This window comes from Danio rerio, chromosome 23 (genome assembly GCF_049306965.1).
Source record: "Danio rerio strain Tuebingen ecotype United States chromosome 23, GRCz12tu, whole genome shotgun sequence".
Lineage (NCBI taxonomy): Eukaryota > Metazoa > Chordata > Actinopteri > Cypriniformes > Danionidae > Danio > Danio rerio.
Genome location: NC_133198.1, coordinates 4,877,501 through 4,897,238, shown reverse-complemented (window position 1 = coordinate 4,897,238; position 19,738 = coordinate 4,877,501). Strand labels below are relative to the sequence as shown.

Below are 19,738 nucleotides of genomic sequence, written 5' to 3'. Positions count from 1 at the left end.
TTCGGATTTTAGATGCTTCCCTCTCGTTTTGCTCGCCATATTGTCATTAAATATCCATTCTATTTTATAACCACATGTAACGATCTTTTTAGCTGTCGATCATGCCAATGTATTAACCCGTAGCACATAACATGCTGCTTAATGTACACGAATCACATTCGAGGATTATTACGTGCATCTCCGACAAACATGCCTTGCACTCAGGAGGGTAATGCTTTATTTTGGTACATGTTTTTGGAAGGGGGAGGTGGTATGCAGAATTAGAGCTGACATCATCTGCACATGTAAATTTGTCTTATGTAAAAATGAATAAAGAGGGGTGGGGGGGGGGGGGGGGGGGGTACTGTCCCCTGAATGGGGACTGAGCTCAGAAACTTGTCCAAAGGCTTGAGCGCTTTCTTTCTGGGGCTGGAGGACTGCACAGTCGATGCGATGCATCAGCCGGCTGCCTTTGAAGCAGATAAACCCTTTAAAACCATGAAGAGCATTTTCATACGTTTTAGCCCGAGGCAGGTGGTTCGATTAAAAAGGTTTTGATGTACTCCTTTTGTCCAAACCTTGTGTTTAAACAGAGGTCTCGCTGCTTTGTCTGTGGACTAATTTGTGACATGAGGATTTGAGAATTTGCTGAGGAATTTGAGTCGCTCACTAGTGTGGCTGATATATAATTCAGCCCTTGGTTACGCTACTACACTGTAATATAGGAGAAATAATACTTTTTCCTGTGGTCTACATAAATCACTGATTCAGACCACCGCGTAAACACACGTCAGTGGACAATTGCTGACAGCGTTTGCTGGATGTCTGTTTCAGTGGCGGCGGTGTGGCAAAAGTCAGTTTCCATAGTGATTGCGGTGAATGCAGTAGATTAGTAGCACAGTGCAGTGAGGAGAGATTGCAGACAATGTGATGTTCTCAGTGTTCGCATACTGTTTAGTGCATTGTATATTTGGATGGAGATCTTTAAAACAGAAATCATATATTCTTTTAAATATTAATATTTACAAAAACATCATGTGGGGTTTGCGGTTATGATTTTTGTGTGTGTGTGCGTGTGCATGTGTGTGTGTGTGTGTGCATGCACAAAAATAAAACAAGCAATGGGAAAGTGATATGGTTTGTTTCAAAAATAAATAATGTAAACAATGCTGGCTTATACATTAAGTCTTCTCTGTTAATCAAATGTAATTTTAGGAAGTAGACTATATAATAAGAATAATGTATAAATAAAACACAATCAAAATAAATGGACAGTTTAATATTTATCAATAGAAAAAGAGCAAAAAAAAAAAAAAGATATCAATGGGAGCAAACCCCAGCAGAAACACAGATATAGCAAGGAGGCTGAGACCATTTTGCTGTTGCCTAGCAACACTTGAACAAAATTTTAAAACGATTTAGATACCCCATACTGCTTTGAGGGATGTATATTTTTATACAGCCCACTGAAACTGCACTGTTGGTTGGCTTAGATTCTTCTGTACCTCTAACTGACTGTGTTCAGCAATTTTTCATTTATTTATCTATTTATTTATTTATTTATTTATTTATTTATTTATTTATTTATTTATTATTTTTTTAAATTTGCAAAGAATCTCAAATAGTAGTGACACTAGAACAATCTGCCTTAAATTACAAAGAATGTGCATATTTCATTTAGATTAAAATCAAGCCCAAGTCAGTATGAGGTAGGTGGAACATTCATTCATTCATTTTCTTTTCGGCTTAGTCTCTTTATTAATCCGGGGTTGCCACAGCGGAATGAACCGCTTATCCAGCGCATGTTTTACGCAGTGGATGCCCTTCCAGCTGCAACCATCTCCAACCCAGGCTCATTCTGGAAACGTAGCCCCGTGGAAGTTTCTGGAGACCGCGAAATACATCCCGGGAGTAGTATTTGTGTAGTTTTTGTTTTTTGTTTTTGTTCGCAAGAGGCCACTGTGCACGCTTTTTCGCATCTCACGGGCGCGAACTGTTCTCGCGTAAAGTCGCTGGAGGCTGCTGTCGAGTGACCGTCTGTCCGACTGACTGAATGACTGAATAATTGACTGGGCGACCCACCCTCCTCCTTCCCTAAACCCAATCGGTTTTACTGATTGACCCGTCCTTGGCCCGCCCACCCGCTTCCCTAAACCCAAGCAATGATTTACAAAAGCCCTCCAGAAAAAGAAAAGCTCTCGTCTGGTTTTGACTGCATTTTCAGATTTCACCACATTCTTGCCTTGTATGAACTCGTTCGCTTTGTTTTTTTTTATTCTGCTTTTGTCTTACCTGATTCCTGGAACCGCTCTTCCCCGGAATCGAACCCGGTCGGCTCACCTCCGGGTGTCTGCTCCACCAACGTACACAACGAGCTAACCAGACAAACTGAGTGCAGTGGGAAAGCCCTCCAAACGGAGGTGAGCTGTCAGCTGGCGAGCGCGAAGAGGAGCAGCGTCACACCGCCCCATAGCATTCGCCTGGAAAAATGAAATGCAGCCATACATACATTCGTAAATCGCGGTCTCCAGAAACGTCCACGGGGCTACGTTTTGAGAATGAGCTTGGGTTGACCATCTCTGGGAAACATCCACATACTCATTCACACTCATCCACTACAGACAATTTAGCCTACCCAATTCACCTGTACCGCATATCTTTGGACTGTGGGGGAAACCGGAGCACCCGAAGAAAACCCACGCGAACGCAGGTAGAACATGCAAACTCCACCCAGAAACGCCAATTGACCCAGCTGAGGCTCGAACTAGCAACCTTCTTGCTGTGAGGCAACAGCACCACCTACTGCGCCACTGCGTCGTCATAGGTGAAACAAAGAGTTTCAAATATATGCACACACACAAACATAAAAAATATGGTGGTTTTGTGGTTACATTCCTTTCATGTTGAAAATAATTAATGTTGAGATTAAATAATATGCTCAAAATGATGAAGTCGCCAACACTGGTCCCACTTTATATTGTCGCTTATACCTGTGAACTTGCACGGTAACTAGATGTGTAAGTAGTATGTAACTACAGTGTATGTACACACTGGTACAACGTATTTACTTGTGTAATACTGGTGTAACTACACACATGGAACAAAACTGCATAGTATGTGTAAGTTCAAATGAAATGTGTAACAGGACATTAATAACACAATCTTTGGTAAACTACTTCTTTAATGTGAATAACTGATGTGATTTTAAAATTTACCTTAAAACAACATATAAACATGAGGCATTTGTATATTTCTTTATACGTTTTTGGCAGTAGTGTGCTGTTGTTTAACATTTGCACAAAGGCTTAGGTTTTATATATTACACAATAATTTGTGACCATTTTACACTTTACGGGTAATTCTTTAACTACGTGCACTTTTATGTCTTTTGGTCATATATTTAAATATATATATATATATATATATATATATATATATATATATATATATATATATATATATATATATATATATATATAATTTTGTTCTAATTCCTCGTTCTTTGTCAAACTTACAATAAAACCTACTTTAACAAAATTTGCTACCTTTCTACTATAAATTTTTCATATTATTCAATCTCTGTTTAGGTGTAAAACTGTTTTCAACTTGTCGCACACCCAGACTTTTAAACTTCAACAATGAAAATAACATCTTAAAATATTATTTAACTATTCGTCTATTAATGTATCTTAATGAAGCACTAGTGAAATAATTTAAATATTTGATAGTTATGAATGTGAGACTATTACCAATATTATTTTTATATAAAATATAGCTGTCGCACAGTATCAGTGTCATTTACACCACAACACTGTAATGTCGCTTTAAAAAGTTTGTGTGAAAGACTATTTAGGTGGTTTTTATAAAATTGAATAGTGCCATCTGAGAACATGTTGAAGATGGAGGGAATTTAAATTTTCATCAACAACACTACTAACTATATATATTGCTTGATAAGGAAATATATTTATTCTACGTCATTTCCATGCTGTAGCCTACCTTCAAAGATGTTTTTAAAAAAAACAAAATTAAAGTAAATAAGAGTGTTTCGTAGACATGAAAGGCTAGTATCAATTCAAAGCTAATCAGCGAAGCTATTTTTCATTTTCATCACCACACACATAAAAAAATATGGTCCCACTTTATATTAAGTATCCTTAACTACTATGTACTTGCATCAAAAAATAAATACAATGTACTTAATGTGTTTATAATGTATTTGAGAACACTTGTGGTGCTTTTGAGTTGGGATAGGGGTTGGGTTATGGACAGGTTTGGTGGCATGGGTAGGTTTAAGGGAGGGTTAAGGTGTAAGGGATGGTCAACAGTGTATTTACAAATGTAATTACAAAAGTTAATTACAGATGTAATTACATACATGTATTTAATCAAGCATAAGTACACAGTAAATACATGTATTTACACAATAAGTACATTGTGACAAACTATTAATTCCTGTGTAAGTGCTTATTAGTTAAGGCCACTTAATATAAAGTGGGACCAAAAATATATATACACACACACACACACACATATATATATATATATATATATATATATATATATATATATATATATATATATATATATATATATATATATATATATATATATATATATATATATAAAGTTCTCATTACACATTAAAAGTGTATTCACAATGTATGAGTTCATGCTCTATTTAATAATCAAACTCAGTTCATTTAGTTTCTAATAAGCTCTTAACCAAACTAATATTAAGTTTTAGAGCGTGACAGGTGTACAATTCAGCATACAACTCATTTATTTCATTGACAAATGTATAATTATTATATATATTGTGGAAAGATTGGTTAAACTAGATATAAAAATGATCTTAGACAATGTTTAACTGCTATAATTTACTTAATTTTGAAGTAAGCTGTATATTGAGATGTTTTGGAATGGACATTTGTTCAGTTCACGATGGAAAAAAATGTTTCTCTTCTTATCTAAGTGTGTCCTCTTACAGATCTTAAAACTAGACAAAATGTTTAAACTTATGAGGCTGTGTTACTTTAATTTTGAACAAGTTTTTTTTACTCAACTTCACAAGACTAAAAGTGCCCGTAGCTGAAGAATGGCCCTTATATTGAGTGGACAGTTCCTTAGGATTTACTCTGTGATTACACTGGTATCACAAAGTGAAACCTTCTAATGCAGCGTTAGTTCTGCCATTCCTATTCTAATACAGTGTTCAGAAGTACAATTCTCAGATATAAGCGACACTTAATATAAAGTGGGACAGTAGAAAGATCGCTGGTTTGAACCTCGGCTGGGTCAGTTGGCGTTTCTGTTTGGAGTTTGCATGTTCTCGTGTTCATGTAGGTTTCCTCCGGGTGCTCCGGTTTCCACCACAAGTCCAAAGACGTGGTGAATTGGGTAGGATAAATTGTCCATAGTGTGTGAATGAGTGTGTATGAGTGTTTCCCAGTGATGGGTTACAGCTGGAAGAGCACCTGCTGCATGAAACATACTGGATAAGTTAGCGGTTCATGTAGTGACCCCAGATTCATAGACGGACGAAGCCGAAAAGAAAATGAATGAATGAATTAATTAATATTTTGAGGCGACGCAGTGGCACAGTAGGTAGTGCTGTCACCTCACAGCAAGAAAAACACTGGTTCGAGCCTCAGCTGGGTCAGTTGGTGTTTCTGTGTGGAGTTTGCATGTTCTCTCCGTGTGATTGTGTGGGTTTCCTCCGGGTGCTCCGGTTTCCACCACAAGTCCGAAGACATGGGTGGGCTAAATTGTCCATAGTGTGTGTATGGGTGTTTCCCAGTGATGGGTTGCAGCTGGAAGGGCATCTGCTGCATGAAACACATGCTGGATAAGTTGGCGGTTCATTCCGCTGTGGTGACCCCAGATTCATAGAGGGACTAAGCCAAAAGAAAATGAATGAATGAATGAATATTTTGGGGTGACGGAGTGGCGCAGTAGGTAGTGCTGTTGCCTCACAGCAGGAAAGTCGCTGGTTCGAGCCTTGGCTGGGTCAGTTGGCGTTTCTGTGTGGAGTTTGCATGTTCTCTCTGCGTTTGCGTGGGTTTCCTCTGGGTGCTCCGGTTTCCCCCACAGTCCAAAGACATGTACAGGTGAATTGGGTGGGCTTAGTTTTTTCCGTAGTGTGTGAATGGGTGTGTATGGATGTTTCCCAGTGATGGGTTGCAGCTGGAAGGGCATCCGCTGCATAAAACATATGCTGGATAAGTTGGCAGTTCATTCAGATTAATAAAGGGACTTAGCCAACAAGAAAATGAATGAATATTTTGAAGGTGCATGTTTTATGCCTCATGAGGCAGTTTATAAACTCAGTTTTCTTACATATCAAAATTATATAATATAATGTCTTCTTAAAAACAAGCAAACTTTTCTAGCAAACAGCAAACTACCAGATTTAGAACAATACAGTTGATTTTATCTCTATTTCATATCATTTGATGAGCTCGTTTTTTGTCTCATAGTCTGACTGGGCATAAAATGATTGTCACCAGCAAGCCAAAAGTACTCAAGTGTCCACAGCGGGTGCATAAATATGTCATGTTTTCACAGCCCATAACCAAAGGGATATGCAACCAGATGGAGTGCAAATGCTAAATTTCATGTAGTATCATTAGTAGGTTAGTTCACCCCTCATTGGTTCACCATCTGCTTCCAATTGAGTTCTGCACTCTGAGCCAAGCTTTGAGAAAAGAGGTGAAATCTACACCACTCTGACCCAAATCCCTCATTGGTTTTCATTAAGCAATGTTTAGTGACTTTCAAAATTCTGCTTTTGAAATACATTTAAAAAGCTAGCTAACAAGTAAGTGCATGGTTTGTAAATGCTTTGTAGGGATGTGCACATCGATGCTCGATTATCGATATATCGATACTAAGACGCTTCTAATTTGGTGTCGATATTTTTTTAAAGTTTCAATATTTCAACTTTATTTTAATATTTTCTGCATAACTAAATGTTTTAGTGCGGTGATACTTTGCATACAAGACGTTACACCAATCAATCTGCGGCGGAACGTCACGTGAGCAATCATGTGCCTTTCAGATAACTTACGTACTCAACACACGCAAGTCACACACTTTTGCATTATGGTAACGCAGCGTGTTGTCGTGCTCATTAGCTGAAAAAGCATTGCACAAGCAATACGTGTGATAAGAAAGTCATACACAGCAAGAATTTTAGTTTTAAAGGAGGCAAACCTCTCTCTCCATCTCTCTCAATTAAATTCTATAATTGCTCTATAGGCTTGACAAATGTTCCAAATGTTTTGCCAAAGCATTTATAAAGTTTACATTAAGAAAACACACACACACACACACACACACACACACACACACACACACACATATATATATATATATATATATATATATATATATATATATATATATATATATATATATATATATATATATATATATATATATATATATATATATATATATATATATACAGTTGAAGTCATTATTATTACCCCCCCTGAATTATTAGCTCCCCTGTTTATTTTTTCCCCAATTTCTGTTTAATGGAGGGAAGATTGTTTCAGCAAATTTCTAAGCATATTACTTTTAAAAACTCATTTTTAATACCTGATTTATTTTGTCTTTGTCATGATGACAGTAAATAATATTTGACTAGATATTTTTCAAGACACTTCTATACAGCTTAACGTGACATTTAAAGGCTTAACTAGGTTACTAAGGTGAACTAGGCAGGTTAGAGTAATTAGGCAAGTTATTCTATAACAATGGTTTGTTCTGTAGATTATCGAAAAGTACAGTAAACAGAGCAAATAATAGTATAATATATAGTATAATAATAATAATTATATACAAATAAAAATAAATAAATAAAATAATAAATCAGGTCTCTCTTTCTCTCATTACCATTAGGTGAAATAATAAAAGTGTCTGCAGTCTATGCAGTGTGTATTTACAGTATGTATGTGTTTGCAATGTGTATATTTACTGAGGTTTGCCCTGCACGCTTGCGGGTTTTTTTTAGTTACTTCTTTGGTTTGGTGCATTAATCTTATCGTTGCTATTATTAAAAAAAAAGGTAATGATTCGCACTCAATTGCTTCGTACTGTTTTTATTTTTCTTACATTATACGGGTGATTAAAAGACAGACATTTCGGCACAAAGCTTTCCTCAGTGTGTCACATAATTCTTTAACTCCACCCTTTTATGCCATAGTCAATCACAATGTGCAATTAGTTAGACCGTCACTCTCATTTCATTATCCATTAATCACACAATAACTTATAATCTTCACAGCAATAACAATAAACAATCTTCACATTTTGCATATGCAATGTGTATATGCAATATGGTCGTGTGTATGTGTATGTATATTTACATGTATTAGAAATACCATCATCTAGAATGATATCATCTTAAATAATAAATGGTATCAGTATCGGTATCATAAAAATTTTAACAAAAAGTATCTGTATCGTATCGAATTTAAAAATTGTGGTATCGCCCATCCCTAATGCTTTGCACTGTATGCTAAAACATTTATGTGCTCCATTTATTAGTCCCATTAAAGATTTAATAAAGTTTTTAAAGACCATTCATTTATTTTCTTTTTGGCTTTGTACCTATATTAATCTGTGGTCCCCACAGTGGAATGAACCGCCAACTTATCCAGCATATGTTTTACGCAGTGGATGCCCTTCCAGCTGCAACCTATCACTGGGAAACATCCATACACACTCGTTCACACACAAACACTACAAACAGTTTTAGCTTGCCCAATTCACCTATAGCGCATGTCTTTGGACTTGTTGGGGAAACCTGGAGGAAACACATGCAAACATGGGGAGAACAAGCCGAGTTTTCAAGAGCATTTCATCTATATTTCTATTGAGGCATTCTGTGTTCCTTTAAGTCTTCGGTTTCCCCCAAAGTCCAAAGACATGCGCTACAGGTGAATTGGGTAGGCTAAATTGTCTGTAGTGTATGAGTGTGTATGAATGTGTGTGTGGATGTTTCCCAGAGATGGTTGCGGCTGGAAGGGCATCCGCTGCATAAAAACGTGCTGGATAAGTTGTCGGTTCATTCCGCTGTGGTGACCCCAGATTAATAAAGGGACTACGCCAACAAGAAAATGAATGAATAAATGAATGAATGGATATGTTCACTTAAGATGTTTGGGATGATTTTTTTTTTCTCACACTTGATGTCTAGTGTGGCATCATCTCATCATCTTCCGTATCTGTGATATATAATAGTTAGAAGTGGGCTGGGTTTGAGGAAGCATTCATCTTTAAAATGGGAAGTGAAGGTATACGTTCATTTTAACCTGGCTGTGTGTGTGTGCTGGTTTTTGGTGTTTTGGGATTAGGAGTAAGGGTGGGGTTAGGCCATATATTAAGCATGTAAAAAGCACTGCGTTTATGGATAGTCCAATGAAACAAATGTCAAACTAGTCAAGCATTTGTATTGCTGTGGTGCTTTTTATAATAATGGTCTTGAGGTTTCCATTGATATGAGAATTTTCTTTGTGACGCAAACACATGCATATAAAGGTGAAGACTTGTGTGCCTGACCTGAAAGTGTGTGTTTGTGTGTGTCCGTTGGGGGTGTCGGCGGGGGGTGTTGACTTTCACATGACATTGACGCTCTGGAAATGTTGAGTAGCTGCTGATCTCAGACAGTCGTTGCTCGGTGGATTCAGCACCACTCGCCCGTGGACAGCTCCCGCAGGACCGCTTTACATGGACAGAACACTCATTTATGTGCCAAGTCAAACTGGAAGTTTACAACTTGGAGAGGAATCTACGGATACCTCACTACATGAAACACGGACATATTCCCCTTGGGAAAGAATACAAATTCACTGTAAGTAAATGTAAGAATGTTGCAAGTAATTTGCCGTTTTTAGTATGCAAATGTTCAATTTTTTTTAGTACGCATGTGTTTTTTTTTGTTTTTTTTTTTGCATTCGTTAAGGGGTGACAATAGTAAATGCATCATAACATTGTCGAAACAAAATGAGAAGCTGATTGTTCAGTCCGAAAAAAAGAAAAAAAAAACACCGTCTTGACAATTCTGTCTCAATTAGAGACAGCAGATTAGTGTTTGGTCTGCGTGTCGCCTTCGATTTCAAACAGCAGACTGTTTTACGATCATATAAGATTAAAAAAAAGAGAAAAGGAAAACAATATTTCGTGTGATTCGGTGTTTTCAGGTTAACTGAAACTGTGTCGACTTCGATCGCGTGTTTGTGTGGATCTCTGCTGCTGTCTGAAATCGGAGACATGGCGACAAACAACACCAAAAGCACCGACGGACAAGTTGTGACGGAACTCAACGAGATCACAACTAATGACAAACCCAAAACAGAGGACGCCAAACCAGAGAAGAACAAGAAGGACATTCCAGACAGGGAAACTTGGGGTGGGAAATTTGATTTTCTTCTGTCATGTGTGGGCTACGCCATCGGACTGGGAAACGTGTGGAGATTTCCTTATCTGTGCGGGAAAAACGGCGGAGGTAAGAGCATCTTCACCTTCTCCAAGTGAAATGTTGTGTGCGTGCTCATTGCTGTGCACAGCTCCACAGGGTGCTTTCATGTATTTCTGTGATTCCAGGGGCATTCTTGATTCCTTATTTTTTGACGCTTATTTTTGCGGGAGTCCCTCTATTTTTTCTTGAATGCGCTCTTGGACAATACACATCCATTGGTGGCCTCGGGGTTTGGAAACTAGCGCCAATGTTTAAAGGTATATGGTTCATATCAACACATTCTTTTCCCATCAACCCCATTAAATAGTTCTAAATATATGCGAGATGGTTTAGGACAGGGGTGTCCAAACCAAACTCGGTCCTGGAGGGCAGGTGTCCTGCATATTTTAGTTTCAACCCTAATTAAAAACACCTGAACCAGCTGATCAAGCTCTTCATTCTCAGAAAAAAAATGGTACAATGTTGTACCAAAGAAGGTACAAACCCTTGGCACTGGGGCAGTACCTTTTTATGGAACAGAATTGTACCTTAAGACAATGAAACAAATTTGCACCATTGCAGTTTGTACCTTTAACAACATGATTTATACTATGGGAAACCAAAATGTACAAGATACAAATGTTTCACCATTCGTTTTGTATCATTGCATAACAGAACTTCATAATTATTGTGGTAACACTTTATAATAACTACACACTATAAATCATTTATTAAGCATTAACAAATAGTGAATTCATTATCCGTTAAGCATTAACTCTACATTAACAAACGTTAGTAAGCAGTTTATAACTGCAGCTACAAATGCTCTATTCTTGACTTATAACCACATTTAAAATGTGCTTAATAATTGTATTTTTATACTTAGTAAATGATTAATTTTTCATTACTAAATTAAGTATTGCATTACTTACAAACCAGTTGTATTTAAGAGTAGTTGAGGGTTTTTAGGATCATTCAGAATGAGTTACTAAATGATTAATAAACTATTGAAATCAACGTTTATATGTCTTATTATTCAGGCATATACTAATAGTTAACTAATATGTTAATAAATGCTTTATTAACTTAACTTCATGCAGTTTTGTGACCTAATCTAAAGTGAGGACTATTCATGCTTTATAAATCCATTATAAATGACAAATAAAGGCTCAGAATCAAATGAACTATAATCTTTGCAATCTTTTCTAAAATGTAAAATTACTGTAAAGTTTAAACATTGTTGAATAACAGGAGTGTCAAAATACAACAAAACTGGATAAAACAACAATATAATAATTAAACAATGTAATAAAATGTAATGTTTAAACTCTACAATGATTTTATTTTAGATCAGATTGCAAAGATTTATTTTTCATTTGAAGTACAGTTTGTGTATCCTGAACTGAATAGGAATGAATAATATCATTTTTCCTGTTTGGAATTTAACTGAGCCTTTATTTGTCATTTATAAGGGATTTATAAAGCATGAATAGTCCTCACTTTAGATTAGGTCACAAAACTGCATGAAGTTGAGTTAATAAAGCATTTATTAACATATTAGTTGACTATTAGTATATGCCTGAATAATAAGATATATAAACGTTGATTTCAATAGTTTATTAATCATTTACTAACTCTTTCTGAATGATCCTAAAAACCCTCAACTACTCTTAAATACAACTGGTTTGTAAATAATGCAATACTTAATTTAGTAATGAAAAATAAATAATTTACTAAGTATGAAAATACAATTATTAAGCACATTTTAAATGTGGTTATAAGTCAAGAATACAGCATTTGTAGCTGCAGTTATAAACTGCTTACTAACGTTTATTAATGTAGAGTTAATGCTTAACGGATAATGAATTCACTATTTGCTAATGCTTAAGAAATGATTTATAGTGTGTAGTTATTATAAAGTGTTGCCGTCACTGGGGCAGTACCTTTTCAAAAGATACAAATTAGTACCCAAATGTACCTAAAAAGTACCTCTGAAGTACCATTATGGACCCTTCAGGTACAAATATGTACTGTTTGAAAAGGTACCGCCCCAGTGACAGCTCCTGTAACTTTATTTCTGAGAGTGTACCTTTTTTATGAGAACAATTATGTACCTTCATTTGAATTGTACCATAAAAGGTACAGAATAGTATCATGAGAGGTCTTTTCTGTACCATATAAGGTACAAGTTTTACAAAGGTACAAAACTGGCCCTCAAGGAACATTATTTGTACCACCGTGTACCTTTTTTTCTGAGAGTGTGTAGGTATTCTAGAAACTTCCAGGCAGGTCTATTGAAGCAAGCTGGAGCTAAGCTATTCAGGACACCAGTCCTCCAGGACCGAGTTTGAACATCCCTGGTTTAGGAGTTTACAATGTTGGTGAAGTGTACGAAATTGTGAATAAGTAAAATTATATGCATGGGTTGTGTGTTGTAAGCTTGCTAACAATTAAATAAGTTGTTCTGAAGATGCTAGCACACCCAGAGATTATACAACTTGTGGGAAAAATGCAATGAAGCTGTGTAAAAGCTGACTTCACATGCTGCTTTTAAATTAAAACATTTAAATTATAACACAATATGTCATAACTACAGGTGTTGGTCTTGCGGCTGCTGTTCTCTCATTTTGGCTGAACATTTACTACATTGTCATCATTGCCTGGGCCCTGTACTATTTATACAACTCCTTTACCACTGTAAGCATTCCTCGCCACATGTGAATGCATGCCATAAATGCCATTCAGGTACATGTTTACAAAATGATTCCAGGGGTGCTCAGTAAATAGCGCTGTTCTGCTTTTGTAGGATCTTCCATGGAAATCGTGTAACAACCCATGGAACACAGACAGATGTTATACAAACTACAGCATAGTAGACACCACCAATCTCACCAGTGCTGTCATGGAGTTCTGGGAGTAAGAATTTTCGGGAAATGCATCATACATGTGTCCAGTGATTGTCTTGTTGCTGAGTGTAATTGTGTTGCATGATGTGCTTATACAGACGCAATGTGCATCAAATGACCGATGGCTTAGAAAAACCTGGTGAAATTCGTGTGCCGCTTGCAATAACACTGGCCATTGCCTGGGTCCTGGTGTACTTCTGTATATGGAAAGGTGTTAGCTGGACTGGAAAGGTGAGATATCCTTATTGGTTTGTTTTCAAGGCTTGACGTTCGAGGAAAATCGGCTATTATTTCATGAACCAAAAAAGGTTGCAATATACTGAAAGAAAGCAAACACATATTTAAAGTAATGCACACAATGTCCTGCCGTTTTTTAAACAAGCTGAACAAATCACAGGGGAAATGTTTTATAGAGACATCAATGTTTTGCAGGTTGTTTACTTCTCTGCCACCTATCCATACTTCATGTTGTTCATTTTGTTTATCCGCGGAGTGACCCTGCCCGGGGCTAAAGAGGGAATCTTGTTCTATATCACTCCTGATTTTGAGAAGCTGAAGGAGTCTGAGGTGATTTTACATGTTGATACTTTAATATGCGATCAAAGAAACCGGATCTAGCTGCTAAACAGCTCTCTCCATCACAGGTCTGGTTGGATGCGGCAACACAGATTTTCTTCTCCTACGGTTTGGGTCTAGGCTCCCTTATTGCTCTGGGCAGCTACAACCCTTTCAATAACAACGTGTACAGGTATAAACCACAGTGGCATCTTAAAACGAACCGATCAGTCATCGGTTAGCATGATCCAACCCTGTTCAGGCCGCTAAAATGCTGTGAATAATGTTTGCTTGAGCATGTGAACGAGCCAGCCCTATAACTGTGACTGACTGTGATTACATGGCTATTGTCAGAGCTGACATTTTAGCATATGCACAGTGAGAATTACCATCAAATTAAACAGCTGATTTTGTATTCCGCTACATTGCTTACATAATCCATCTTCTCCTTAAATGCCAAATTGATATGCAGCTTTCAGGTCAGTTAGGAGAATGACACAGATGCTTAAAGCGCATTTGAAACCCTTTCCTCTATTTTTTTTTTTCCTGCAGGGACTCCATCATTGTGTGCTGCATTAATTCCTTCACTAGCATGTTTGCTGGGTTTGTGATTTTCTCAATTGTGGGCTTTATGTCACATGTGACAAAGAGACCAATAGCTGATGTAGCTGCGTCAGGTAATCAGTTCTACAATACCAGTGAGATTTCACAAATGTTTCATCAGTTAAAATGCAGATATTTCCTTCAGATAACAGCTTTTTTTATGGCTTACACAGGACCGGGTTTGGCATTTTTAGCTTATCCGGAAGCTGTAACGCAGTTGCCCGTTTCACCACTGTGGGCCATTCTCTTCTTCTCCATGCTGCTGATGCTGGGAATCGACAGTCAGGTAAGAATATCACGCATTCAAGCTCTGACCTAGAAACAGAAGTAAACGGGTGCTGGTGGGTGCTTTAGATCTGCCAGCGTCAGTACCGTTGTCCCTGGGGGACACACAAGGAAACATAACGAACATTTATTAAAAAAAGAAAAACTCAATTAGCCTTGTGTTTAATTAAATCTTTTGATGTCGATTTTTGCATATATCTGAAGCAAAGCCACATCGAGCTACAACTGAATCTCAAACCTGCAGCATCCAAAGCTTTAAATATATATACAGTTGAAGTCAGAATTATCAGCCCCCCTGAATTATTACCCCCCCCTCACCCCACCCCGTCTAATTTTTTCCCAATCTCTGTTTAACGCAGAGAAAATTCAGCACATTTCTAAACATAATAGTTTTAATAACTCATCTCTAATAACTGATTTATGTTATCTTTGCCATGATGACAGTAAATAATATTTGACTAGATTTTTTTCAAGACATTTCTATTATTCGCCCCCCTTTGGATTTTATTTTCTTTTTTAAATATTTCCTAAATGATAATTAACAGAGCAAGGAAATTTTCACAGTATGTCTGATAATATTTTTACTTCTGGAGAAAGTCTTATTTGTTTTATTTCGGCTAGAATGAAAGCAGTTTAGAATTTTTAATAACCATTTTAAGGAAAAAATTATAAGCCCCTTTACACTATATATTTTTTCGATAGTCTACAGAACACACCATCATTATACAATAACTTGCCTAATTACCCTAACCTGCCTAGTTAACCTAATTAACCTAGTTAAGCCTTAAAATGTCACTTTAAGCTGTATAGAAGTGTTTTAAAAAAATAATTAGTAAAATATTATTCACAGTCATCAAGGTAAAGATAAAATAAATCAGTTATTAGAAATGAGTTATTAAAATTATTATGTTTAGAAATGTGTTGAAAAAATCTTTTCTCAGTTAAACAGAAATTAGGGAAAAAATTAAACAAGCGGTCTAATAATTTAGGGGGGCTAATAATTCTGACTTCAACTTTATATATATATATATATATATATATATATATATATATATATATATATATATATATATATATATATATATATATATATATATATATATATATATATATATATATATATATAGTTCCAATGTTCATGCCTATAAACTATATCTGATTTGATCTTTAAATGCATGTGGACAACAGCACATACATTTGAAGTCAGAATTATTAGCCCCCCTTGGATTTTTTATTTTTTTTTATATATTTCCCAAATTATGTTTAGCAGAGCAAGGAAATTTTTACAATATGTCTGATAATATTTTTCCTTCTGAAGAAAGTCTCATTTGTTTTATTTTGGCTAGAATAAAAGCCGTTTACATTTTTTTACAAAGCATTTTAAGATCAAAATTATTAGCCCCTTTAAGCTATATATTTTTTTTGATAGTCTACAGAACAAACCATCGTTATACAATAACTTGCCTAATTACCCTAACCTGCCTACTTAGCCTAATTAACCTAGTTAAGCCTTAAAATGTCACTTTAAGATGTATTGAAGTGTCTTGAAAATATCTAGTCAAAAATGAACTACTGTCATCATGGCAAAGATAAAATAAATCAGTTATTACAAATGAGTTATTAACTATTATAATTAGAAATGTGTTGAAAAAACTCTTTGTTAAACAGAAATTGGGTTAAAAAATAAACAGGGTGCTAATAATTCAGAGGGACTAATAACTCTGACTTCAACTGTTTTGTCCTGACAAAACATGTATTCTAGTGTGCCATTACACTTTCATCTGTTGTACTCACAAAAGTTGTGAGATTAATCACTTGCATAATATTTGCACTTAATTTTGGTCCTTCTGATTAGAGAACAGCCAAGCATGCACAACACTAAACCACACAAGGAACTCTAGTGTCTTCAGGGTGGACTAATGTAAATGCCTCTGGTTGGCCATTGCATTCTTAAGATCAACAGAAACAAATGATTGATTACTATGATCCAACTTGTTACCAAGTTGTGTTTCTTCAGATATTTCAGTATCTGTCTAAAACGGATATGTTAACATCATTTCCAATGTTGTGTATGTACAGGGGTTGGAGAATGAAACTGAAACACTTTCAATGTAAGGTTTTATGAAGGTTTAATTATCAGAGCAATACCACAGTTTTGTTAAAAATATTGCACACAAATTATGGGCGACGTATCAGAGTTCAAAAGAGGTCAAATTGTTGGTGTGTGTCTTGCTGGCACATCTGTGACCAAGACAGCAAGTCTTTGTGATGCATCAAGAGCAACGGTATCCAGGGTAATGTCAGCATATCACCAAAAAGGGCAAACCACATCCAGCAGAAGTAACTGTGGACGTAGGAGGAAGTTGTCTGAAAGGGATCATGCTGACCCGGATTGTATCCAAGAAAACAAAACCACAACTGCCCAACTTACTGGAGTATTAAATCTGCACGTCGACTTTCCTGTTGGCACCAAAACGGTTAATCGGGAGCTTTACATGGTCAATATACATGGGCAGGCTGCTAAAGCCAAACTTCTAGTCACACGTGCCAATGCCAAACATTGGTTTCAATGATGCCAGAAGCAAAAATCTTGGACTGTGGACAATGTGGAACATGATTGATGAGTCACCTTCACTGTTTTTCCCACATCTCGGAGAGTTATGGTGTGGATAAACCCCAAAGAACTATACCTTCCAGACTGTTGCATGCCCAGAGTGGAGCATGGGGGGATCAGTGATGGTGTGGCCTGCAATATCATTAAATTCCCTAGGCTTAATACTTGTGCTAGATGAGCGCATCACTGCTAAGGACTACCAGACAATTTTGGAGGACCAGGTGCACCCAATGATTCAAACATTGTATCCTGAAAGGGGTGCCGAGTATCAGGATGATAATGCATCAATACTCACTGCAAGACTGGTGAGAGAGTAGTTTGATGAACATGAAAGTGAAGTTGAACATCTCTCATAGCCACATCTAAATATTTATGAGCCACTTAAGAGTGTTTTGGAGCGGGTCAGGAAACATTTCCTCAACCAGGATCACGTAGTGACCCGTACACTAATCTGCAAGAAGAATGGCTTAAAACCTCTCTGTTCCCAAGACTAACGGATGCTGTATTTCCCACAAAAGTAGGCCCGACACCAGGGGTGTCCAAATTTGGTCCTGCAGATTTTAGCTCCAACTTGCCTCAACACACCTGGATGGATGTTTCTAGAAAGACTAGTAAGAGCTTAATTAGCTATAGCTCAGGTGTGTTTGAGGGGGGTTGAAAAAAAACTTTGCAGGACACCGGCCCTCCAGGACTAACTTTGGACATCCCTGCCCTACACCATACTTCAAGAGTTCACACTTAGCTGATGATTGATTATAAAGCTTGTTTGGCATGCTGTCCTGGGAGAGAGCCATGAGATCCTAGAGAACAGGGCTCCCTCCCGTTGCAAAGCGGGAGGGGAGTTTTAGCTCAGGTAGATCTCGAGATCTCCCCTGCTGTAGTAACCAATGATCAGTAAGTGATTGCTCGTTGGAGATAACTACATACTAGAAGCATGTCTATGGTGCAGATTTGGATTAGTCAATTGACTTAATTTGTATGTTTTTGGATGGTGGGAGGAAACTGGGGAAACCCACGTGAGCATGGGGAGAAAGTGTAAACTCCACACAGAAATGTCTGCTGGTTTGGTAAAGCCTGGAACCAGAGACGTTCTTGCTGTGAGGCAATAGTGCTACGCACTGGGCCACCGTGTCACCCATCTAGGAAGGAGGAGGAGTAGGGGTGGAAGGGGGGACTCTTCAAAACGAAGATAGCAGTGGAATGAAACCCGGGGTATCTATAGTAGTTTAGGAGTCGTCTGATTGGTGCATTGTGAATTGGATAATGCAGATCCAGCCGCTAGCAATCATAAGCACGTGATCCTCTCTGAATTGGTTTATACATAAACTTCACTTGTGAATTATTGTGGTGTAAAACTGCTCAGGTTCATTGTTCAACCCCTGTACATGTCCCACTGTCCTACTGTTGCTGAGGTTTGAGGGAGTGTTCAGAGCTGAGATTCAGGCAATGGGGTTTCATTTTCGACACACTGTCAGTGGTTAACCTTTGACAAAAGCCTGCATATCTGACGAATCAGAGCAGAACATTGCAGAAAGCAGTGTTTTAGAAAAACAAACAAGCAAACAAACTAATATTGCTAACATAAAATGTCATTTCATACATGTTTATTGATAAAAATGAAAGTGTGTTTTGACATTGGATGCATGTAAACCCAACCCAGACTCATTCTGGAAACGTAGCCCTGCTGACATTTCTGGAGACCGCGAAAAACATCCCGGGAGGTACGTATAAGTGCAGTTTTTGTTTTCGCGAATCCGCGAGAGGGCTCTGTGCGTGCTTTTTTGCATCTCAAACGCCTCCCACAAGCGCGCGCCATTCGCGCCCGTGCTGTTCTTGCGTAAAGCTGCCAGAGGCTGCTGTCAAGCGACTGTCTGTCCGACTGACTGACTGAATGACTGAACGATTGACTGTGCGGCCAGCCAATTGGCCGACCAACCCTTCTCCTCCTCCTCCTCCTCCTTCCCTAAACCCAAGTAAAGATTTACAAAAGCCATCCAGAAAAAGAAAAGCCCTCATCTTATTTTGCGGATTCACCACATCCTCGCCCTGTTATAAACTTGTTCGCTTTGTTTTTTGGATTCTGTTTTTGTCTTACCTGATTTCTGGAACCGCTCTTCCCCTGACTCGAACCCGGTCGTCGCCATCTGCTCCCCTCCAGGTCTCCGTTCCGCCAACAGAACACCGCCCCGTAGCGTCCGCTTGAAAAAACTAAATGCAGCCATACGTACCTCTGGCAGACACGTGCACACATAGGGCTCAACCTGTGCAGTGCACATGCCCTTTTTAGTCTTGGATATAAAGTGCCCTTCCAAAATGATCAAAAGTGTG

At 37.5% G+C, this 19,738-nt stretch overlaps 3 protein-coding genes across 4 annotated transcripts in view; 1 reads left to right on the top strand and 2 right to left on the bottom strand.

Annotated features, from left to right (window-relative positions):
- The window catches only part of zgc:113278, an 852,580-nt gene that overhangs the window by 180,911 nt on the left and 651,931 nt on the right, over nucleotides 1-19,738 (bottom strand). The gene's annotated exons all lie outside the window — the stretch shown is intronic.
- The window catches only part of slc6a1a (solute carrier family 6 member 1a), a 20,790-nt gene continuing 10,701 nt past the window's right edge, over nucleotides 9,650-19,738 (top strand). Inside the window, exons 1-10 of the mRNA NM_001045287.2 lie at nucleotides 9,650-9,841; nucleotides 10,191-10,495; nucleotides 10,594-10,725; nucleotides 13,044-13,144; nucleotides 13,254-13,363; nucleotides 13,452-13,584; nucleotides 13,786-13,920; nucleotides 13,998-14,101; nucleotides 14,461-14,585; nucleotides 14,685-14,797. Of these exons, the coding sequence (NP_001038752.2) occupies nucleotides 10,261-10,495; nucleotides 10,594-10,725; nucleotides 13,044-13,144; nucleotides 13,254-13,363; nucleotides 13,452-13,584; nucleotides 13,786-13,920; nucleotides 13,998-14,101; nucleotides 14,461-14,585; nucleotides 14,685-14,797 (1,188 nt within the window). The 5' untranslated portion in view covers nucleotides 9,650-9,841; nucleotides 10,191-10,260. The remainder of the gene's footprint in view (nucleotides 9,842-10,190; nucleotides 10,496-10,593; nucleotides 10,726-13,043; nucleotides 13,145-13,253; nucleotides 13,364-13,451; nucleotides 13,585-13,785; nucleotides 13,921-13,997; nucleotides 14,102-14,460; nucleotides 14,586-14,684; nucleotides 14,798-19,738) is intronic.
- The window catches only part of vgll4a (vestigial-like family member 4a), a 74,149-nt gene continuing 67,385 nt past the window's right edge, over nucleotides 12,975-19,738 (bottom strand). Inside the window, exon 6 of the mRNA XM_073939758.1 lies at nucleotides 12,975-14,891. Within this exon, the coding sequence (XP_073795859.1) occupies nucleotides 14,827-14,891 (65 nt within the window). The 3' untranslated portion in view covers nucleotides 12,975-14,826. The remainder of the gene's footprint in view (nucleotides 14,892-19,738) is intronic.